This window comes from Melitaea cinxia, chromosome 21 (genome assembly GCF_905220565.1).
Source record: "Melitaea cinxia chromosome 21, ilMelCinx1.1, whole genome shotgun sequence".
NCBI lineage: Eukaryota > Metazoa > Arthropoda > Insecta > Lepidoptera > Nymphalidae > Melitaea > Melitaea cinxia.
Genome location: NC_059414.1, coordinates 6352271 through 6378497, shown reverse-complemented (window position 1 = coordinate 6378497; position 26227 = coordinate 6352271). Strand labels below are relative to the sequence as shown.

The 26227-nt window shown below is 32.1% G+C and overlaps 1 protein-coding gene and 1 pseudogene across 1 annotated transcript in view; one reads left to right on the top strand and one right to left on the bottom strand.

Moving 5' to 3' along the window:
• Window positions 1–13231, top strand: part of LOC123664072 (putative uncharacterized protein DDB_G0271606) — a 51833-nt gene extending 38602 nt beyond the window's left edge. The window contains exons 2-6 of the mRNA XM_045598689.1: window positions 2580–2698; window positions 8922–8971; window positions 11154–11340; window positions 11573–11827; window positions 11984–13231. Of these exons, the coding sequence (XP_045454645.1) occupies window positions 2580–2698; window positions 8922–8971; window positions 11154–11340; window positions 11573–11827; window positions 11984–13120 (1748 nt within the window). The 3' untranslated portion in view covers window positions 13121–13231. The remainder of the gene's footprint in view (window positions 1–2579; window positions 2699–8921; window positions 8972–11153; window positions 11341–11572; window positions 11828–11983) is intronic.
• An 8446-nt stretch (window positions 13232–21677) lies between these two features.
• LOC123664267 lies at window positions 21678–22951 on the bottom strand (annotated as a pseudogene).
• Between the last annotated feature and the right edge of the window lie 3276 nt (window positions 22952–26227).

Here is a 26227-nt window from a genome sequence, read left to right as displayed (position 1 = left end):
AATTTGTTCTCGACGAGATATCAAGAAAGCGCTTTCCTTTCTTGTAAAATAATTGTACTACTTGGATTATTGAACATATAAAATATATATAAAATAAAGTTATAGGTCTAAAACCCAAACTAGAGAATCAGATTTACAAGTTTTTTATCGTAGTTTTCTCGAGTTTCGTTTTTATATCGTGAGCGTTCTGAGCATCTAAAAAATAATTTTAAAGATCTCAAACAAGATTCAATGACGCAGACGAAATATGCAGAAAATATAAATAAATATTCGAGCATATGTAACAATTGCATTACATAGGCAATATGCTAAAAGTGGTAACTAGCTATTGCATATACTTTAGAACAAAATACTAAGTAAACATATACCCATGTTCTACTAGTAGTTGTTAAGAAGGTCTAAGGTTATTCCACTTTAACAGTTTCATCTGAACTTTAAGCCTTTTCAAACATAAGGTTTGTGTACTCCATTGTTATTACATAGAGAGCTTATATTATCTAACTAATGTTGTTTAATTATATTTAACACTAAAATATTTGCAACAATATTTTATATATAAATTAAATGACTAAAAAATATTAAATATTAAATTAAGGTTTAAAATATTCAATTACTTTATATAAAAGAGTATAATTTAGTAGTGTCCATCATAATGTCATTAAAATTTATTAACATCCTTTTAACTTTGTTGCAAAAGTTCTAGTTGAAGTAAATTACATTATCTTAGACATGTGTTGCATAAACATTTAATATATACCCAATATTATTTTCTGATCCATCAGGACAGAGTTGTAACCTTAAACAAAAATACAAGTTAAATCATGCGTATTTTGATATCAATATAGGTATTTTTATTAATATTCATTCTACATATATAAATTTATATATTTTATCTATGATTAAATTACGAGTATGTACAAATTTTTATAGCCTATTAAATCAAATTATCATTTAAGTAGCTATGTAATATATTATTGAACATTAAGTACTTAAAAAGTATTTTTATGAATTTATTGTTTATTTTTCCATATATGCTCGTGCATATATTTATTTAAATTAAAGAATTTAGCCACCCCCTCTCTTCCCGTGGGTGTCGTAAGAGGCGACTATGGGATAACAAGGTTCCACAACCACCTTGGAACTTAAGAAGCCGACCGATGGCGGGATAACCATCCAACTGCTGGCTTTGAAATACACAGGCCGAAGACGGGCAGCAGCGTCTTCGGTGCGACAAAGCCAGTCTGCTGCGGTCACCAACCCGCCTGCCCAGCGTGGTGACTATGGGCAAAACACATGAGTTCACGTTGTTTTTGGCGTAAACTTGTGGAGGCCTATGTCCAGCAGTGGACTGTATAGGCTGTAATGATATATTTATTTAAAAAAAAAAACATATTTTTTTAAAGAGTAACTGCGGAGATTATTTCCGATTTTTTTTTCTGCAGAATCTACATTCAGAATCGGTTGTGACTTCACTTTTAACGGTAGTTAAAATTATAATTTGTAAAATGACGATTTGAAGCTGCCTTTGAAAATAGAAATATTTTGGATTTTGAATTACATTGATAAGAATGGCATTTACCACTTATCTTATTTTGTTATTTAACCATATGATGGATGTAAGTGGATGTAATAAAACTTAAAATACTAGTAATGTTAACTTGGTTAATACTGTTAAGGAACTCTTTAATCACTGCGCAAGAAAGAGGTTACATAACATAATCAAAAAACTATTACTCAACTCAAAGTAATACACCTCGTTGACGATCTAGTGTACTTTAGAGGTTGCTTCCTTGTCATTTAATGATTCTTAGTACATCATTATGCCACCTAATTTGTTTAATAATTTCTACTTATTTGTAATATTATAATATCCTTAAGCTTACTGTGACATAACTTTCGTTAGATTGGATTCCGTGGGAATATAAGCAGACATTTTTTTTATTTATTTAAAAGATTTAGCTACAGTTATTTACATTAATATAACATAAAAATAATTACAAATATTACAAAATTAAATATAATAACTACTTACAGGTAAACACCACATGTATAACAATAAAGTCATAAACATAAAAATTACACCACCAGCAATTTAATTAACTAAAAATATTCAAAACTAGAAAAAAAAAAGACTATAAACCATTCTTATCTTTTTATATTATTTTTATTGTTATTTGTGCTGTGTGGCTAAGGCACTAAAGAACTTAGCCACCCCCTCTCTTCCCGTGGGTGTCGTAAGAGGCGACTAAGGGATAACAAGGTTCCACAAACACCTCGGAACTTAAGCAGCTGACCGATGGCGGGATAACCATCCAATTGCTGGCTTTGAAATACACAGGCCGAAGATGGGCAGCAGCGTCTTCGGTGCGACAAAGCCAGCCCTGCGGTCACCAACCCGCCTGCCCAGCGTGGTGACTATGGGCAAAACACATAAGTTCACGTTATTTTTGGCGTAAACTTGTGGAGGCCTATGTCCAGCAGTGGACTGTATAGGCTGTAATGATTGATTGATGATTATTGTAAAACTTTTATAAAAATAAAGTCTATAATTATTAATAATTTTGTTTTAATCGTTACAGCTCTCGTCCTGTGCGCTCGCTCTGAAGATGCAAACGAAAAGGTTGAAACTCAGAACAAGGACAAAAGACAAACCGAGGAAGGCGCTCCGCACCTTGTTTATAGAACAGCTAGAAAACAGGTAAACTATAACTAACTATATTATGAATCTTGGGAGTTGAACTTTAGTTCATTATAAAACTATTTATAATATAATAATAATAATACTAATAACATTTATTTCAGGACTAGCCTATATAGTGTTAGTAATAATATTATATAGTACAATAAACAAAAACTTAATGAGCTTAATTTAAAACTTGAAATATAAAGTCATATTATTTTAAGTTAATTTTTAATTTTAACACTTTCACGCGAACAAGTCAATATTGTAGCTCTATGCGATATTGCACATCATTTTTTCATATAAATTCGAGCGGCGTCTGATGACGTTGTGCAAATAGCTGATGATATTAGTATTTAATGGCGATAAACTTCTTAGGCGAAACGACGTATAGTGACGTTGTGCGCTAAAAAAGTAGGTACTGAGTATCAGGACGGAATGCCATCAAAGAAGGCAAAATTAAATCGGTGCGGCGTAGTACTACAATTTTTAGAATTCGATATGTTGTGGCACAGCAACCAAACTTTTGAACATTAGTATGGCCAGGCACCGAACCATTACGTTGTGCTCAATAAATCGGGGTTTTGCTGAACGTTATAGTACGTTGTGCCATATCATATCTACCAATATGTGACGTACATATACGTTGTTCGCATGAAAGTGTTAAGTTTAATTTTTTCGAGAAAAGTAATCACAAGGCTCTAAGGGAATACATTATAGGCTAGACAAATGCTTATTTCCATCAAAACAGTACTCCCAGTAAAGGTTATGAAGTAATAAATATAAAAGAATAACACGAAAAACAATCGATTTGAAAACTTCCTCTTTTTAATGTCGGTTAAAAACGAACTAGCCCTCAACCTCCGATATCAGCAAAGGTTTTATTAAAACGGGTACTAAATGTAAAAGACTGCCTTGTATAAGCAGTTAAATATAGAAATAGAAGTGAAACCGATAGACCAACTCTAGGGCTAGCTAGCGCTAAGAAAGTTGTAGATTCGTTTTTGACCTTTTAACCTATTGTCTCAGCATAAGTTTCATAGTTACAAGGATCGGTATAAAGAATATTTATTATGCCTGTCTGTATATATGACTTGATTAATGATTTTATTTCGAAAAGGACTTGTAATATATATGTATATGAGTCAGGAAAGTATTGACATTAAAAAAATAAAATTTTCTTACAGTAAAATTAACATGGTAATTAATTATGACATTATTATTTTCATTATACAATGAACTAAAAAATACAAGGCATATATAACATTCAATAAAATTCAATAAAACAAACATAACAGAAAAATGTAGTTGTTCTTATTATTAGTACGAATTAAACCCAATTGTGATGCTGTATATGTACGCTATATTTTATGATTAAAGAAAAATACACATAATTTTAATAGTTATTCATAATTAATAATTTATTTAATGATACGAAATGATAAGAAACACGGCCTTCACTAATTTTTATGGCACCGAGATTACGCTCTGTTGATTTCTTATTTCGATCTGGTTCCGACTAACTCGATAGACTAATGAACTTTACGGAAGGGCAAACCTCAGAAGTACTCCTATAAAGTTGATAACCATATCAATGAATAACATTTCCATCATAAGTTGATATTAATACGTGCACAATACATAAAATTTCAATAGTAATATTAATTACTTTTTATCAAAAAGTATGACTATAAGTGACTAAGTCCTTATTAACGAGATCAATAATAGCTTGACATAGTGATTAAGGAAACAAGAAAACAAAATCAATTAGTTTTTTCAGTCGAAAGTTACTTGTGCTAATATTTCATCCTACCTCTCACTACGACCTAGATTTCGTCGCCTTCCTGTGACAGTCGCTACAAAACTAACGACCGAGTGACATTTAACTAAATATTAAACGAGAAATAAATATCGAAATAGTTTTACTGATATCAAATCTTATTTGTGATTGCGATATTTGTTGAATCACTGAGTTATAATTTTACCTTACTTTGCTATACCTAAATGAACGTGTACAGTAACTTCGATTTAGTGAAACTATATCCTTAAAAATACTGGAAAGAATTACTATGGCGAAACACTTCACAAAGACAATTAACGTCAGTGCAGTTTTTTAAACTGACTTAAAAAAAGGAGGTGGTTACAATTCGACCATTTATTTTTTTATGTTCGGGAAGTTATCCCCGTCGTTTATGAACCGATTTTGATAATTCTTTTTTTGTTGGTAAGGAGATATCCCAAGGATAAGTACCATGATAAGAAAACTAAGATCTAGTGATGAATTCCCAGAGAAATTGAGGAGAACCCTCGAAAACCGTAGTGATGACTAGTGCATTTGTTAATTTTTTTCGTCTACTTACGTTGTATTACTTGTCGATGTAATTGAAGTCGGGTTTTTTCGTTTCTTTGCAAACACAATTATAAGGCATATGCTGATGCGCTTTTAGTTGCCGGTCCAAAAAAACGTGACCAGGTTTTTTTGTACTTGTGTATAATAAGTATTTCTGGACCCCCAGGATTTACATCCCAATAGGTGGTTGTAAGAAAGTATTCCAAGAAGAATAAGAGTATTCCACCATCGTGTTTCCTTATTCACCGTATTTTCAAATTTAATTTAAAAAAAATTGATTATTGATTTATATATTTCATGTAATTAAGTTTGTTTAAGCGCGCTATTTTAATAGCCTGCCATTTCATTTTAACACCTTTAAAAAATGTTTATTTGTAAAAATAATTATTGTGAAAGGGGTAACTATATAATACCTACTAAACTACGAACCATGAATATAACATATATAAGCATGAACAGTCACACAAATGCATGAAAGATCTGATACAACGCCAGACGCCAGTGTGGTTCGAATAAAAGAATATAAAATAAATAAATAATAAATGCTTCACACTCAACGGCCCCCAGTAGGATTATTTTCTGTGTCGGGGGTCCGGAAACACACACAATACACAAGCACAAACGCCCAGACCACGACAAACATCTATATGGCGATACAAATGTCTACCTCAACAGCCGGTGCTGTAACCGCTTATTTACCGTTTATTTCTAATAATACACTCTAGCTTAATATAAAAGTATCCAATATATCCTATGCTGAAGTTATAATCCCAAATTCGCAAAAATATATAAAATAAATCGGTCAACCTGAACGTGACCTGAATGTAGGTTTAGTAAGAATTTACGAGTAAATTCAGTCATATAAATCTACAAGATGGACATAAACTACTAGACTAAGGCTGGTAACATTTGCCAAGTTTATCTTTAATGTAAATAGAAATTGCCGCATGAAATATTATTACAAGAACCGCTTTGAACAAAATTGACTCATTTTTCGTTGTTTTCGTCATGTTCAGAAACAGTTATGAAATAAGATTTCTCTATATAAAATACATATAAAAAAAAACGTTGAGTGTTTAGGGAATAGTTCTGCTGTAATATGCTTAAAACGAGAAATGTGAATTGCTTATGATTTCCTGCATACTTATTCCTTTATTTAAGTGTTCAATTAAATAAAATTGCACCCGTGGAAGATCTTCAGTCTTGATTACTAGTAATCGTAACTGAAATTTATATTTTAATACTTTCAATACAAATATTTGATCTTAGTAAGATTTCTTTACTGTTGATATCACAATACATATACAATTATATAATAATATATATTTTTTACAAAAAGTTTTTGTTCAGTTCGCAGAGTTTTTTTAGCCTAAGTTACTCCTTATTACGTCAGCTATCTGCCAGTGAATGTCCCGTCAAAATCGGTCCAGCCGCTTCAGAGATTAGCCGGAACAAACAGACAGACAGACAAAAATTATAAAAATAATTATGTCACCTACCGTGTACTGTGTATGAATCCATATGAATTTAGTAAAAAGCCGCTATTTTAATATTACAAACAGATTTTTTTAAATATTACAAACAAAAAAAATCCCTTACTAACAGTAACATAGGCTAAGTGTATATTGTAAGTAGAACTTTAGTGTACATATATGATAACTAACAAATAAGTGTTAATATAGACATGATAAGAAAAATAATAAAATGTTAAGAAATTATGAATGATTGAATGATGAGTGATCAAAGAGTACTTGTTGCGTAAATTAAAAAAAAAAAAAAAAACCGTCAGCGTCGGACCACGTCCTAGTTTTACTAGGTAGTCACAGGACTGTCGATTTGTAGTCGTACTAAAAATCGCCTATGGTATGTAATGCATGCATGTTTAACAAAAGGCAACCATTTGAAACTTTTAATTTTTAAATTAAAAAAAAAAGTTACAAAAAGACAGTCCAATTTTATTTATTTGTGTAGATTAATCTACGTCAATATTATACTAGTAACAAAGAAAATTTGATTTTTTTGTAATAAATAAATCCAAACAACTTAAAAAACGATAAGCTATACTTTTAACCAACTTCCTAAAAAGGAGAAGTTTCTCGATTCGACTGTATTTTTTTTTTAAATGTATATTAACCCAGAACATTTTACTAGGTTGACGATTACTGTGATTATTTTGTTTATCAAAAGGTATTTTTTTTTCATTCAAATTTAATCGAGATCTGAAAATTACTTTTCGAGTTAAATCTAATAATTCATATTTACTCGACTATTTTTTCGTCGACCTGCGTTGTAAACTCATAACTTTTTATTGGTTGTACCGGTTATGATGTTTCTTATTATAATCGGAAGCTGATGTTTGTCTTGTGGTCCTATTAAAATTTGAGGTGTGATGACTACTTTTTGAGTAATCTTTGATAGCACGTATTTTCTTGACTATTTTTCGTCTACCTTACGTTGTATTACTTGTCGATGTAATTGGAGTATGTTTTTTTTTTCGTTTGCGAGCAAACAATTATAATATAGGCAAAATCGTTAATCCATGCCTGCCAAGCCGAGAACGGAACCTACTGTTATAACATAATATTAAAGTTTCATTGTTTATTTAAACCTTTTTAATATTTGTTACGTCAAGTTTCTGTGTAATTAAAAAAAAGTTTTGAATCATAAACTAATACATATAATGAATGACATAGTAACTGAGTACAATTATCAACTATCTAACTCGTTGCCTACTAATCAACGTAATGACAAACGCCTCTGGGCTCATTAAGCTTAAACTATCATAATTATGTTGACACAATAATTCACAACACATGGAGTGTGGCTCGTATTATTATTTATTACATTTACTTACTTGTTTGAAATGGGCTCGTTGAAAACTTTAATCTGTCATAATACAGTAATTTTAAAGATATGATATTTACAATAAGTAAATTAACTACATATTTTATTGAACAGCACATTCCAAAGGTTGATAGAATAAAATTCTTAATAACTAGGTATTAACTTGAGATACAAAACAAGAAGGCGTTATCTCGAAGTAGCGATCTCTTCTAGGCTTCCTTATGGGTTGGCGTAGGACACAATGTAAGAATATTGTGACATAAATAAATACACTAATTAAATATCTACATATAAAGGTACACAAATAGATTATAAATAAAAGATCGTCAGTGAAATACATCTTTGAAAAATAATAAATGAACGCAGTTAAAATTTAATACTGTATTAATTACAGTTTTGTCGCATAATGTCGTTACTAACTAAAAATAATTACATTAATATAATAATAAAATCAAAAAACCTAAACGCGGTTAAACTACCTTACATAAAGTCCTATTTCATTGTGAATTGTCTGTATTCGTATGCAATTAGAACATAAATACCTTGTATAAGGAAAGATTTCGTACGATAACAACTTAAATGGTACCTTTGTTTGAATGGTAACGGAAATGCTGGGGTACGCCTTCTATTTCCAAATATCCCGACTATGCTTCGTTTTCCTCGCCTTTCACCGTCGCATGCGCTAATGTAATACATAATTACAGTATTATGCGTTACATGCACTGTTTTCATTGTTAATTTGTATCTGCGAAAATAACAAATAAGTCGAACTTTTTGTGTGTAATAAGTACTTTGTTACATTTATTTTTAATGTGAATTATTACATGATTTTTGTTTGTTTATTTAGAAATTCTTTATGATTTAAATTTTATTTTTAGCTCGTTATCTTATTTATATTTTTGTATTTTAATTATTATACGAAAAACTAGATCTATATTAAGACATAGGTTTTTTTGCAATTTTATTGACTTTATAAGTGCCTTATTATTTATTATCAATGAAAGTAGTTAGCTATATAAGTAAAACATTTTAACTTTTTATTTTCAGGAACAAGTAGCGCCAGTTGAAGAAAATCAAGAAGAAGATAAGGGACCCAGGTCAGTTGAGAAACAATAGATACTCATTTGTAAAAATCAATTCAGGTTCCAAAAATGGAGCTCTATTGAAATATGTAGCACTCGTTGCAAACATATGACAAAATTGATCTATTTATAAGTAAGTATTTTGTGATGTGTAAAATTATTATACATCACAAAATACTTACAAATTAACTTTTACGTTATAGTTGTATATAGACGAATAAAAGCGAGAGAATTAAATCAAATCACATGTACAGACCTGATAAATAGTTTTGAGCAAAAAACAAACAAAACAGGCTTCATGATGATTTGGCGTACGTAAAACAGCTGAAAAACCTATAAAAAACAATAAAAAAAAAAGTGCGTGCGTACAAAGTACACATGTCAGAAGTGAAACTTCTTCGGCAAACTAATTTTGAAGTCTTATTTATCGTTATACAAATCTAAAGCTTTAGATTTCCGTTTCAGCGCCATCGACAAAAACGTTGCCGTTTCATCCGTAAAAAAATTACCCTCATGCGACTAAAGAAGTCAAGTAGTGTTTAGTAATAATTAATCAGCATTCCTTGTTTGAAAATCGACTTAAAAATGTATATAGTCAGTCTTAGAAAATTACCCCAGCTTTGTATGGATATATAAACCCGTCAAATATTCGGACTCATTAAAATATACTCACTTTAAAGTCCGATGGTTTCTGTAAATGTAAGCCATCCCATTCTTTAATTTCTAGAAATGGCTAATGTGTTTTAAAGTAGATTCGTCGCTGTAATAAAATAAACATATCGATAGGCAAGTTTCGTACCAACAATGTGGGTCAAAATACTTGAGATACAAAATGCACGTTCTATAGAACTCTAGTTCTCTAGGGGAAATTTTTAACGGTTCTACAATAAATTTCTTGAGAAAAATCATTTTGTTTTTAGGAACAAAGACCATGAAATTTATGATTTCTTACAATGTGGTTTTAATATTTGACACCTAACTATATGCTCGTTAAACTAATACAATACAAAAATGTCTTAGATTTTTATTATTTGGGCTAATCTTATCTGAGTTTAAATAAGAAGAAAAGGCAATTACGCGATTTATCACAAACTTATAAAAATCGTTCTTTTCGTTAACGAAAAAAAAATATACATATATTTTTTTATAGAAAATACAAGTTCACTGTTCCATGAATCCTAAAAAAGATATAATACTATACAATATTGAAAAAGAAATTGTGTGGGAACAATCAATTAATTTCACTCATGAAATTAACGAACCTTTCTCTAACAATCGAACCGGATCAAAATTGCGTGATTTGAACACCACTTCGTACTACACGATTAATATGCTTACCGGAGAAAATATATTTCCTTTGGAAATAGAATTTTTGTATTAATTTTTATTGTATTACTGTGACGAATACTATGCTTGTTTACTTGTATAAAGACAAATTTGTTCGTTTTCATTTTGACCTCAATTATAAAATTTGTGTTTTCAAAATGTACTCAAAATGATTGTACTCTTATCATTATTATACTTTTTAACCGACTTCCAAAAAAGGAGGAGGTTCTCAATTCGACTGTATATTTTTTTTTTATGTATGTTACATCAGAACTTTTGACCGGGTAGACCGATTTCGACAAATTTTATTTTAATCGAAAGGTGGTGTGTGCCAATTGGTCCCATTTAAATTTATTTGAGATTTAACAACTACTTTTTGAGTTATATCTAATAATGCATTTTTACTTGACGCTTTTATCGTCGACCTACGTTGTATTATACCGCATAACTTTCTACTGGATGTACCGATTTTGATATTTTTTTTTTTTGTTGGAAAGGGGATATTCCTAGTTTGGTACCGTGATAAGGAAATCAGGATCTGATGTTGGGATCCCAGAGAAATTGAGGGAAACTCTCGAAAATCCGTAATAAATTTTTACTGGGTGTACCGATTTTGATAATTTTTAATTTTATCGAAAGCTGATGTTTATCATGTGGTCAAATATAAATTTTATCGAGATCTGATAACTACTTTTTGAGTAATCTTTGATAACGCGTAGTTGCTTGACTATTATTTCGTCGATCTACGTTGTATTACTTGTCGATGTAATTGAAGTCGGTTTTTTTTTTCGTTTGCGAGCAAACACAATTATTATTATATGAATAATAAATATTTGTAATAATACCACTCAACAATTGTTTGTTTGTTCAGAGGAGATCCTCAAGAATATCGTCCAGGTCAGGTGTTTTCTTTAAATGCCCAAGAACTATTGGAGCTTCAACCGGAGAGAAAGGCACCGCTTTCAAGCAATCAACAGTTGCAACAGCTCTATCCCCAGCAAGACCAGAGACAAAATGTACAACAGTTCTATTATTTGGAACCGCAATTAAGTCGACAGGTATTTGTTACTCTACCTTTAAGATTTGTTTTATTTAATTTAAGGAATTAGTTAAAAATATATAAATTTATTATTATTTTACAAGCAAATACATTAATTGTGTTATTAATTATTTTCTACAAAGTATTAGAAAACTTTAAAAATGACTTATTGATCGTACTATTCACTGGTTTCACGTTTAGCAACATGTTTAACGATTCTTTGACTTATATAGATTTTAATGTTATTCTAGGTACCACTTCAGCCATCTCACGTCGTAATTGCACGGCCAAACTATTCTTCAAACGGAGGTGAAGCATCAGTTGGTGCAGCACTGGCAGTTAGTGACACATCTAACTCAGCTGAGTCATTGGATCGGGAATTATTAGCATTATTGGGTCATCCATTGAGACAAGATGATATTCGTACTCAAAATTTTGCTCAGATTCAGCAAACACCACAACAACAAGCTCATTTGCAGCCTCAAAGTGCACCTCAATATCAGCAGGTACTAAAACATGTCAATTTTAAAAATAACGTAAATAGTACATACATTTTTTTTTATTGTTTGATAATTATTATCATGAATAAATATTCAACATATTTAGCATCGTTATAAAAGTAAAGTTCAATGTTATTTTGACTCCACTCTTTGTGCTTACAGGTAGATATTCCGTATGTTCCAAAACCGAGTAAAAAACCGACTAAACTTCGACCAAAAGTACACGTAGCGCCAACGCCAACTTCAGCGGCACCTCAACAATATCTCATAGAAACAACAAACATTCATCAACAACAGCAACAACAACAGCAGCAACAATTTAGACCTGTTGCTCAAAGCCAGAGAGTACCACAGACTCTTCGTTATGTTGCTATTCAATCAGCTCCAACAGCTTTACAACAAACTTTATATGAACGTCCTGAGTCTCAAGGCCTTAAAATAGTACCCGCGCCAAAACTCCAGCAACTGAATCCACAATACAACTACAGAATTCAGTATCAACAAGAAGCTTCACCTAAACAGTTTAGGATTATCGACTCACCTCGACCTCAGCCAATCAGGCAGGAACAACCTCGACTTTTACCTTCGAACGAAAGACCAATCACTTACTTAAAACGTTTTCCAGAGCCAGAGCAATTAAGACCTATTCCTATTTCCGAACAAACAGCTCATGAAGGTTCATCAACTGTTCAGCGCCCTACTCAAATTGCTGATCAATATTATATCCGTCCCTTGTATAGATCAAATGAACAAAGGTCAAGATATGAATTAACACCTCTTGCTTTTAGACCTGTGGAACAATCTAGGAGTACTGAAGCTGCAAAGGCACCCCTTTCAGCTATATATGTTAGTAAAAACATAGCTCCTAAAAAAGTATTGAGACCACTTGTAAGAGTAGATCAACCCTCAAAACTTGAGCAGTCACAGAGAGAACAAGCGTACAGAATAGAACAACAACAACAACATCAACAACATCAACATCAACAACAACAACAACAGCAGCAGCAGCAACAACAATATTTGGCGGCTGAACAAGCAAGCTTTGAGCAACAAGCTCAAAGCTTAGAAGAACAAAGAGCACGCTTGCCTCCACCCAGGAACAGTAAAGCGTATACTCCTGAAGAGTTTTCTGCTTTGGTAGCAGCTGGATACTCAGTTACCCCAATACCAGTGGGTAGCTCGAGTGAACAAATAGCCGAATCGAGATCAGCACCTGAAGCAATAACAATTCAACAAAGAAGGCCTCTCTACAGCAGACGCTACCAGTATCTTCCTTTAAGTGGAGACGACGCACCATAAGTAACTGAGATATGATAATGTACATAATATTAGAAATAATTTTATAGATATAAAACTCAATACAACAAAATTATAAAATAAAAAAATGTTTTATTTTCCATTTCTCATAAATATAGGTATAATGTAATTAAGATCTACGTTTTCAGTAGATGCTAATAAATTGGATGTCAACTTAGCGAAGGAAGCTCCTTTAAATATGCGAAGCAAAGGAGATCATTCATATTAATTTTAATATTTACTTGATTAAAATTAAATTAAAAAGCAAATAAAATAGGTATACAAGTTTTATTTCTGAATAAAACTTACGAGTACATCGATTTTAGAGAACATTTCAAATCAAAAGTGTAGGTAATCACAATCATGTAAATATCTATTCCATTATGTTTCTTTTTAACATTTTCTTCTTATAATACTCTACTTTCTCTCTCTTTCTATATTCATACTAATAATAAATAATTGAAATAATATAAATTGAATTTATTTATATCCTTACTGAAACTCTGATCACATTGTTAAAACTTGCTTACAAAACTTTTCCTGAACGATGGTTTAATGACAGTACTTTTATATATATATATTACTAGGTCGGTAAACAAGCGTACGGCTCACCTGATGATAAGCGATTACCGTAGCTTATAGACGCCTGCAACACCAGAAGCATCGCAAGCGCGTTGCCGATCCAATCCTCAATCCCCTCCCCCCCCCCAGGAGCTCTGGTCACCTTACTCACCAACAGGAACACAATACTGTTTGAAAACAGTATTATTTAGCTGTGATCTTCTGTAAGGTCGAGGTACTACCCCAGTCGGGCTGCTCCATATTTTGAGCAGGGAATTCCTGCTGTGCCCTACCTCAGTTGAACAAAAACAAAGATTCTTAAAAATTAATGAATTAACTAGCATTTAATTTAAAAAAGACTTTTATCAAACTATACGTTTTTAGTGTCTTCTATACAATTATAATCGTTAAAATTCCACTTAAATAAACGGTTTGAAAAGTGGGTTTCGAATTAACAAAACAGCTGCACTCCATAATTCAATTATTACTCATTTTCTTATTGTCTTACTGATGTACACTAATTAAAGAACAGAAAAGAACAAAAAACAACTTGCAAAATACAAAAAATACCTAAGAGATAATTTTGCTACCATTCGATGTTGAAACCTATACTAATATTATAAAGCTGAAGAGTTTGTTTGTTAGTTTGAACGCGCTAATCTCAGGAACTACTGGTCTGATTAAAAAAATATCTTACAATGTTAGATCGCCGATCGCATCTATTTATCGAAGAAGGTTATAAGCTATATATCATCACGACCGATAAAAGCGGAGCACCAATGAAGAAAGATTCAAAATCGGGGTTTTTTTTCTTTTGAGAGTTTCCCCAGCCCAAAGAAACTGTTCCACGCAGACGAAGTCGCGGACAAAAGCTAGTAATAGCTATAATAGTAGAGTGTAGATGAAAAATAATAGTGTAGATGAAAATAAAACTCGGCCGATAGCTCATTAGCAACGCCATGATTATGATGACATTTTGAATTGGTAGGATCAGGAAGGTAAGGTGGCTGTGAAATAAGAAGGTAAAGTCATCATAGGCAACTGATTACAAAACTTTATTACGTACACGTTACAATGATATTTATTAATTTTTTACGTAATATTTATCTTTAGAGTAGGTAAAAGATTTGTTTGTATATATATATATATACGGTCGAATTGAGTAACCTCCTCCTTTTTTGAAGTCGGTTAAAACTTGAAATTAAAAATTTGCTAAGATATAAAAATAAAATATCACTAATATTGATTATACCAGATCATTTAAACATCGATTGAATGTCTCCATTGTTATTGAAAACAGCGCAGTCCTCGATTCCTGATCCCAATAATGCACGATCGACGTTAAAATCTTGCAGTGTAAGTTTTCTATAATATGATTAAAACAGTTGATCATTGATCAATCAATAATATATGATGTTGGTAGCGATAGTTCTAATTATTTAAATGATTTGAAATGAAAATTAACGATGCGATATTTCGCTTTGCGGAGTCTCTAAATGAGTTGCTAAGTGCTGGGGCCAAAAATATACCAATGGCTATTGAATAGATTTCCATTGCAACAAAAGTTTTATGAAAAAGAAGTTAAACTAAATAAATCCAAAGATAACATATTTAGCTATAGAATTCAACACGTATCAATAAACGAAACGAAGTCTTCTGGATCTGTGCTAAAAATTGGCGTTCCACAGGGGTCGATTCTGGGTACATTTCTTTTTTTAATATATATAAATGATCTGCCATTTTATGTTAAATATATTTGTGATATAGTGCTATTTGCAGATGACACTTCTCTAATATGTAAAGTTGATAGGAAAAAAGTAAATTATGATGATGTGAACGCATCTTTGTCGCGAATTCAAGATTGGTTTAAAATAAACAACTTGGTTTTGAACGCCAAAAAAAAACCAAGTGCGTTGTGTTTTCGTTACCTAATGTTAAGCATCCAAATTATAATTTTATAATAAATAACGAGAGCCTTATTGTCAGTGATACTACAGTTTTCTTAGGGATACATTTGGACTTAAAACTTCAGTGGAATTCCCATTTGTTATCCTTGAATGGTAGGGTAGACTCAGCTCCGCGGCATTCGCAGTTAGAAAAGTACGACAACTGACCGACGTTGCAACTGTACGCCTAATATATTTTAGCTATTTTCATAGTGTTATGTTTTACGGACTGTTACTGTGGGGTAATGCTGCAGATATTGAGACTATATTTATCTTGCAAAAAAGGGCTATTCGTGGCATTTACGATCTTGGAGCTCGAGTTTCCGTACGGGATGTTTTCCAAAAGGTGGACATATTAACGATCGCGTCGCGGTATATTTATAACAATATTATGTATATCCACCAAAATATTCATTGTTTTGAAATAAACAGTAATAATAGCATTGTAAACACGAGACGAAATTGTAACTCCAAGTTTTCGACCACGCAAAGTAAACGTTTTCTTTCTGGGTCATGGTATTCGCATGTATAATAAAATACCACAAACGATTTTGAAATTGTCTCAACATAAATTTAAAGTTTTTATTAAAAAAAAATTAATAGATAAAGCTTATTACTCGGTGCAGGATTACATAGTTGATAAAGATGTGTGGACTTAGTGACGCTGTATTTCATGCAACATGTTTCTAATTTTGTTCTAAAACACAGTTTATATATTATTTTCAAAAGAGTTACTGCGGAGTTTCTTGCCAATTCTTCTCTGCAGAATCTACATTCCGAATCGGTGGTAGCTTCACTTTTACAAAAATAATAATTAATTTTTAAAGTTTTAATTTGTAAAATGACGATTCGAAAGTGCTCTTGGAGCCTATTTGAATAAAGCTATTTTTGATTTCGATTTTGAGTTGCGAATCGAAAAAATTTAACCAGTGCTATTTAATAATAATAATATCATTCTATATCGCAAAATGTAAACGTCTTAATGAATATAACCAAAACGAGATACTGGAATAGTAATCGGTGATCTAAGTTTAGTTGCGAATCGAAAAAATTTAACAAGTGCTATTTAATAATAATAATATCATTCTATATCGCAAAATGTAAACGTCTTAATGAATATAACCAAAGCGAGATACTGGAATGGTAATCGGTGATCTAAGTATATTTAGTCATTAATCATTTATGCATCGCGCGAATGATATATATCTGTTTCATTTTATTTATATATTAATTATTCACAAAGTAAATTCCAGAGTAAAACATATAACATATTCATTTAAGCGATAGTAAATCAAGTTGACGAAGATAAATCTTAGTTCTCTCTCTTGTTTAACTTGATCTTATTGATTGCTTCACACAAACATTATTTAATTTGATTACTTAGTAGGAATAATACTGGTTCTATTAATACTGTGTAATATTTATTTACATTTGATGCTGAGAACAACCATTTAAGTAATTTCTTTTGTTAAATTGATCTTATATTTGTTGAAAATAAATACTAAAATAACATTACAATTACAAGAAGTCAAACAAAACATAAACATTATTAACGCACAAATACATATGAACATAATTATTGGTGACAAAATATATTCCATTCACAAAATGTCATTTTAATTAAGACAAGTTCAATAGATTGTAATTTTACTGAATTCAGTATTCCATTTCATGTCAAAAGTTATAAAACAAAGAGTATTATTAATTTCAATATTTGTCAAATAAATACGACTCGAAACAATGCGAATTGAATTTTAAAAAATTTTGTTTCGAGAGACAGTGCAGCATACGTAAATGACACGTCAGTTTGATTAAATGTTGATTCAAATATGCTTGTTAAAAATTCTTGAAGCTTTTATCATATTGAAAATTATTTAATTAAATTTTTATTTCTTAAAATAAGGCAACTAAAGCATTCTAGCTAGGAATATTAAAACTCAGCTATTCGTCAATCAAGTGAATGATCTTTAGAACCAGAATCGTTCGAGTTTTAAATTTTTTATACATATGTAAAAACAGTGTTTCTGTGATTTTAAATTAACAAAGAAAATTAAAGTATTTTACATTGTATGGAATATTCTGGAAATTTAAAAATTACACAGTAATATCATACGTAAAAAAGTAAGTTATATCAGTTATATATTTAATTAACAACTTTGAACTTTTATTGAAAGTACAAGTATTATCTATATATTAATACGTGAAGCAAAAACTTTGTACCCCTTTATACGAAAATTGTGCGGACGGAGAAGTATGAAATTTCGCACATTTACAGTTTATATAAAGAATACTAATATTTTTTTTTATTATGTATAAAAAATACATTAAATCAATAAAAAGTGCATGACATACACTACCATGTATTTGACACACACACGCATAATCTCTTTTGTTCATTATTATATGTATAGAAGTATTGGTCCGGGGTTTTCTCCCATTTAACGATTCCTAAAATGCATCAGGAGAAGGCTGCCTCACGGAATCTAAGTTGACGGTCGCGAATATTCATACAAAGTTTCGATTTGGAGGAAATCGGTCATTCAAATCTGTCACTGTCTCCCGGAATATATAGTTTTGATAACAGAACCTAACTAATATTCAAAATTATAATTTAAATTAATTATGGTCGAATTTCGACCACTGGGCGACTGACTGAGCATGTTAAAAACCCAAAAGTAAGATAAAACGTATTCATTTACAATTTCACACACTTAACTCCATAAAGTTTGGTTTAGTCTTTTGGGGTTAATTGTTCGTAGTAAGTTCATAAGCACGTAAGTTCGCAGCAGTTAATTGTTTATGGTCACTTAGTATCAATTATTTTTCTTAATTTTCATAAGATTTTATTTACTCAAACGAAAAACTGAACTCCTGCTGGTTAGATTATAAGTAAACATTGCCATTTAACTAGAGCGGAATAACCTTCAATGCAGACGAAAAGTAAACAAACTGTCGATAAAAAAATATCATGTGATTAAAATGTAACTTTTTATAATAAAATTATAAAAAAGAAATTATAAACTATAACATTAACTTTATAACTTCAATTGACTTAAGTACCAATTTATGTTTACCAATGTTAGTTTTAAATTCAGGCATTGGCCTAAATCTAAAACTCTTTCTTATTTCTTCCTGAACTCGTGAGTACATTTAGATTTAAGACTAGAAGAGAAAAAATATTTTATATTAAGCCAGGCTTAATAGAGAGCTCATTACGCTTCAGCGTGTAATATCCCACTACTGGGCATAGGCCTCTTTCCCCATAGGAGATGGATCTTAATCAGAGCTTAATCCACCACGCTAATCCAGTGCGGGTTGGCGGATATATTCCCTACTATGAGTAACGATCGCTATCAGGTGTACATGATAACAACCAGGACCGACGTCTTAACGTGCTCTCCGAGGCACGGTGGGGAGACCCACAAGGACTGTACAAACACCCAGATCACGGCAAACACCTGTATGGCCAATACAAATGTTTGTCATGTGCGGGGATCGAACTTGCAACTGCCAGCGCAACAGGTACAATCCATGACTCTAACCGTTGCGCCAACGCAGCGTCAGAGAGCTCTTTACCTAATGAAAATAATTGACAGGAAAGATAGCTTTCAAATCTTATCTTGCATGATCAAAGTGTATGTCAAAGTAGAAGAGAAGCCTTAGGTCGCTTAGATATCTTGAAGTTTAAAAACATATTTCAATGGGAATTACTTTCTACATTATGAAAATTCTTTAATATGATTCAAAGATTTTCAATAAAACCTTTTTATATGCTAGAAGCTTTTGATGTTTGTGAAATTATATGGAAATTGAATTTAGCAACGTATGTACAGTATGAGTTAACGCTATATACCAGTACATTAATGTAACGAAATTTAAAACAAAAATATCGTTTCTAAGGTTTATTTATTTTATAAGGTATACAAAAATATGTAACGACGGTATATAAAATACAGATACAGAGATACAGAGTAATATGTATTATTTTCTTTCCACTCTTCTATCTGTCACTCCTATTTTACTGATTTTACAGAAAGGTTCTGAAATTAACCATCGGCATTTGTTCATAAATAATCCTTATTTATCAACTGATGGTTTGCAAATTTTTTTTATGTAACTAGACCGACAAACAAGCGTACGGCTCACCTGATATTAAGCGATTACTGTAGCTTATAGACGTCTGCAACACCAGAAGTATCGCAAGCGCGTTGCCGACTCCATCCCCAGTTTCCCCCAGGAAATAGTAAGCAAGTATAATTTATTATACAAGGAAAATAATAACACATATATTGTTTATTAAAAATTTTACATATTTACAATTCACAACTTAAGAACTAAATATTTACAAGATTAGATAGATTTGGTACAAATCATGTCCGCGTGAAATTGTGCCAAGATTGATGGCAGCATTTCCCCGTTGAATCGCTATGCCGATTATCTGGGCAATAATAAAATATATTATACAATACCTATAATATATTATATGATAAATAATTTTTGTGCACTCAAAGTAATCTTTTTACCTATTTAAACTCAACTTGTTTTAAGTGTTTCCTGCTAAAACTCTACTACAGTTCTTAGAGCCGAATTCAACTCCGTTCTTAAAACGTCGTTAAAAGGAAAGTAAATAAAATCTAATCACAGTTGAAAAACATTTTATCAGTAATATCTAGGTACAATAAAAGCTACGATTTACGATCACGCTTGTGATTTCTTATATCGCAAAAACTCCTTAAAAGAGATCTTTGCAATAGCTATAATATAGTCTTGGCATATTTGGCAAAATTGTTTTTTTGATTAGAAAAATTTACTGTTGTAGCAAGGCTGTTGCTAATTTTTTTTAATATCCAATGAATGTATTAGTCTATATAAAACCTGAAAAGCAATTTGAGTAAAAAACCAATAGAACCATAACTACTGACTGTTATTTGTCTTTGTTCAAAAACATAATGATATATTGTTCCTAATGAATGAAAAGTAGTTTGGATTAGTAGTTTTTGGTTGTTTTTACATCCAAAATGACTCTACGTGAATTTGCTGCTCTAACAAATATAAAATAACATCAATTTAAAAATATTTTTTATATTTTTAAACGGTTTTATTTAGCTCACCCCGTTTGTTTTATTTATTTTTTATTATTCTTGGGTCAAATTTAGTAATTCAAATTTTTTTATTATATAGCTAGTATATTCATTTCCAAACAAATAAGTAATAATTTTACGCTATTTATTAAGTTACGAAAGCAGCGAAACTATATTTCAGAGAACGCCTTGTTAGTCTACAAATAGGGAGAACTAGGGCCCAAATGTTTGACTTTTTTCATGTTCGGTACATTAGAGAGCTTTTTGATTTTCTCTGTCACGGGAAATCTTATTCACCTTTATATCTCCCTAGCTAGTAGCTTTGACCGGTTACAGAAACGTTGTTCTCTAGGCGACCGGCGACGATGGAAAAAGTTTAGCAATTGAATTCCTCTAGTTTTAAACTCTCGGGACTTGAATTAACTGAATGGGTTATTTAAAGCTTTTCAGTGAGATTCAAGATTTCTAATACAATTTGGTCGATATACTAAAGTCAATCTCATTTCCTGTAGCATTATTTAGGTTGATCATAAAGTGCCCTCTTTCTGAATAAAATCAGCAAGTCAAATGGCTTGAAAGATTCTGTCGCTAATGGTCAAATTTATCCACTCTTAAATATGTACCGCTGAAATTAGTAAGCGTGCTTGGTGCTGAATGATTTGCTACCCTTGGCAATATGGCCAGTACTATATGTAAATATTTTTATGCGCCACCCTACATTCTCGGCTTGTACTGCCCCTCACAGAATGCCAACCCGGGCCATGGCTTTTTTGACCCTAGGTAAATACGCCCATGAACACGATACCTTATAATTTTCCTGTTCAATACTAATCCAGCTTATTTCATCACCCCTTATCAGCAAATAATTGTGTTTCTTTAGCACCATAAACAAGTACTGTATTTATATTATAACCATTCTATACTGATAACCTTAAGAGCCTTGATGTATACATCTTCTTCTTCCTCGTTCCCTCAATGATGAGGATCGCGATCACGAATGATATGTCTCCATTGAAGGCGATCGTAAGCAGCATGTGTTGTACGGTGCAAGCTGCCTCCCACTGTATTCTTGATGACATTCAGTGATTTCCTCTCTTCTATCAGCATCCATGAAACCTTACTAATCCACTCTTTTTTCTTTTTATTAGATTTAAAAAGGTTTCTGCACTCTTCAGCAGTATCTAAAACAACCTTCTTGAGGCTGTTCTAATCAGCTTCGCTAGAGTCGAACTGACCTATTTTTATTGACTTGATTTTCGTGTAAACTACTTTTTAAAAATGGTTTAAAGCTGGTTTATTGAGGGAGCCAACCTTTTGAGGATTCAGTTGAGCACTTTTAAGCGCAGTCTAAAGTCTGCTATCAACAGTTGGTGATCGCTTCCACATTCGGAACCTGGTAGTGTCTTTGAATTTATTACAGACGATTGACACCTCGACTTGATGGTTATGAAGTCGATCTGATTTCTATGGCCCGATGAAGAAGTCCACGTGTAAGATCTCCTCGGATGGTTTTCAAACCAGGTGTTCATGACAGAAAGCTGATTTTCCACACAATATTGAAGAAATTTTTCACCTCTATCATTTTTTTTCCCAAGGTCATAGCTACCCACAATCGTGCCTTTAAGCGGATCACTGCTCGTATAACCCACTTTTGCGTTCCAGCCACCCATCACAATGGTTGCACCTCACTGGAAGGAATTGTGTTCAGCAATGTATCAACATCAGCATAAAACTGGTCCGAAGTTGCCTCCTCTGACGCAGAAGTTGGCGCGTATATTTGTATAACATTAATTGGTACAGGGCCAGCATCGAGTTTTAGAGCAATCATTCTACTGTTTGAAGTCTGGTATCCTTTGACGGTGTTCTGTAGTTTTTTCGGTATAATAAAGGCCACTCCGTTATTACTTTGATCATCAGCACCGGAAAAGTACATGATGTTTCCACTGGCAGTAGTAAAATGACCCCTACCCCGTCGATGTACCTCACTGAGTCCCAAAATCAATGCTACACCTCGCCATCTCCTTTTTAACAATTTCTAGCTTGCCCGGTTTCAGCAGCCCCCTGACGATCCATGTCCCCATGCGCAGCTCTTTACGTTACGGTGTTTTGTTTAACCCGGAGTCGCAATGGCGTCGAGAATCAGTCATGCCGCATGACGTCGCACTACTCATATCGGAACTATTTATTGTGGTTTTCTTGGGGATAGTAGTGCTACTGCACTCCCCGTTGGTTTTTGCACCAGACATTTTAGGGACCATTTAAGCCCCAAGGTCGCTGAAAGCCTTACTCGGCTAGTTGCCCAGCGCGGTGTATGGTTATATCGCCATTACTCGGTCGCCAGAGCCTCGTCTGTTATCTAGCAGGGACCACCGACCGTGACATTTGGGCCGTCTAAGATGTTGATGCCGTTCTCCCCTTTCCTCCCTGATATGATATGTATACATAGCTTATAAAAATTGATACAAATTATAATTTCTCCGATTAAAAGTATTTTTATATCCCTCTTAAAATATTTATTACATTTGTTACCTTAACAATACTCAAATATACAGATAGTTGCTACTTGTGTTTATTTAATAAAAAAAAAAAATGTACAAGGCATTATAACGCTATAATTCCAATGGAAAGACTGGGCGTGTACGTGCAATACGGCACAGAGTTAAAAGGTTTGTGGCGTTTAATGCAGGGAACCGCCATTGCCATGAATGTTTCCATTAGGGACATGATATTACTAGGTTCAGAATAGAATGTACGTGAATACGGTTCTTATTAAGCCTATTTTTATGTTTTTCACAATTGAATAGTAAGATCTCTTAAGGTTGCTTATTCGTTTATATTTAGTTTTTTTACACAACATTCTTACATGACATTGTTTTTGCCTAGAGGTTTTACTCCACGTAACTTGACGGTAAAAGGCGTCAAATAAAATCAAATAAGGGCCATTTCATTTTATTGTAAGTTTAATTTCATCAAATGTATTATTTTTATTATTATATATTAATAATAATATAAAAATACTTATTAAGATATTAATTTTCATTAATAATTAAAATCAGATTTGAAGTTTTAAAATCAACAAAAAAGTATGGATGTTGCTTTAAATAAACAAATTTTGATAGCAAAAAAAAATTCACTATTAATAAGAAACTTATGAATAGATAACACTTTTGGTCGTTTTCTCGCTATCAGTGGTTTGTAATTTTGTTCCTTAGAAATAGTTTTTTCAATTCAATAATGACATTTAGTCCAGATAAACATATTATGTATGAAATTTTACCAAAGAGGACCAGGAGAGACCAAAATAGCGACGAGGAAATTTTAGTGCGTTTTATAATTTACTAAATATTAAAAAGAATCACATTTTTAATATTACGCATAGCAAAAATACAATTTACGCACAGCAAAATGCTTGGTTAACGCGATACGACATGGTTTTGTTATAATAGATATCAATGCAAATGAAGTAATGAAAAAAGCCTCCTACTTTAGTTCTATTTATAGTTTTCACAAAAAGTGCTAAAGCCGATGAGATAGCAATCTATAAAAAGTAATAAACTGTCTGTATGAGTTAGATTAATGAAGATGTATCACTTAATTTATACGTAAAAGTGCTAGGAAGAAAAGAATATTACAAAGTTTAGTATTTACAAGTTGCGAATATGATGGATACTAGTTTCCCGCAGCCTCGCACGCATAGTATTTAATAATATTTACATAGAAGGGCTACTACTACTAAAAATAAAATATCATGCTACTCTTTAGATCTCGATAAAATTTAAATGGGACCCAACGACAAGCACCAGTTATTCGATAAAACAAAGAATCATCAAAATCAGTACACTCAGTACAAAGTTATAAGTTAAAAGACATAAAAATACAATTGAGAACTTCCTTCGTTTTTTAAGTCGGTTAATAGACTTACCGCACACAATGATCTATGTAGGATCTAGATAACCATTGTGAAACTTTATCCGTTAGACCCTCATCCCAAACTCGAGAGTTAACAAACTATACTTTATAACTTTCACTCAAATCTATTGTCCTTTATCAACTGTCAATTAATTCTCTTCGAAGTTGTAAATTGTTAAAGGAGTCGAGGTACTTTTGTTTACAAGATTTGATTTGCCTTACTAACTAGAAAGTTACTTTGTGACTTTGTATGAAAGTATGAATTAAATCTAATAATTATTATTTAAAACCGCTTACTGCTTACTTAAATTCGGCATATAAAGTAATTGCTATATTGTTTCACGTCCGTGGTTTTCCCGATATCCTATTATTTCATTCATTCACATTTTTTCGATAAAATTTGAGAACATTCACAATTAATATGTGAAACCATTATTGAACTAACTGTAGTCACGTCTTTTTTCGCTCTTGCTGTCGCTCACCTTAAGCCCATAATTCAAAGTAAGGTCACTAACTTAATATGAAATGTAAGTTAAACATTTTTTAGACACCTGATAGCGATAGTTACACATAGGAGATGGAAGTTATCTACAAATCTGCAGTAGAGTAGCGTGGTGGATTGAGCCCCGACCCTTTTTCTATAAGAAGAAAGAAGCCTTTGCCCAGAAGTGGGACGTCACAGGCTGATCCAATCGGCAAATCAATATTTATTACTTATATAAATTGAACAAAAATAACTAAACGTTATCATCAGATTGAAGTAAGAAATCTAATAATACTCTCAGATATCAGAGTGGCGAATTTCATTGAAAGTTTATTCATTTAACATCAATATGTTATGGGGTGTCAGTTACAGGGACAGACTCAATTTGCTTGTGTGGTTTACAAAGCCCTTATACATAGAGCTGTTCAAGACTTTAAGATCAATTTTCAACTTTAAAACTATATTATTAAGGAATAAAATAGAAAGTGAACAATTTTCCCAAACTCTTTAAACGTAGAAACCTTTTAGTGATACTCTATTATAACGTAAACGCTAAAATATCGGTCCATGATTTTTTGTCACTTCGATATATATATGAAAATTTAATTAGTTATATAACATTAGAAGTACCTAACAAGGATATTATTAGAATATGCAATAGAATTTTATGCTTGTAACAATTAATATTTTTCGACGACATAATTTTGAAAAAAAATCTTCATAACTTTTAATATCCGCAAAGTTAATATGTATGTTAGATTTAGGTTTACTTGAGTAGGTACAACATGCAATATCTAAGTATTCTTTCAGACGAAAATAGAGCTTGAAAAAGAATGGAACCGTAAAAAGAGTAAAGAGTGTCAATTTTAATGCAGGATTAAGCTGTTACAATTAACAGATATTATTTATCCTGTTTTTTTTTTTATCGCAGAGCACCCATTTATGGGTGATATCCAGAATGCCCGGGTAGGCATTCCTAGACCGTACGTCGGCTTCAGCACTTGGGGGTGCACTACCGACCAAAACCCCTGCGGGAGCCTTCAGCCGTTTTAATTGGAGGGTCCCGGATCTGCAGGCAACAGGATCCCTCCAGCGACAGGCTGGCCTTGGCGAAAAGGCCAGACTTCGA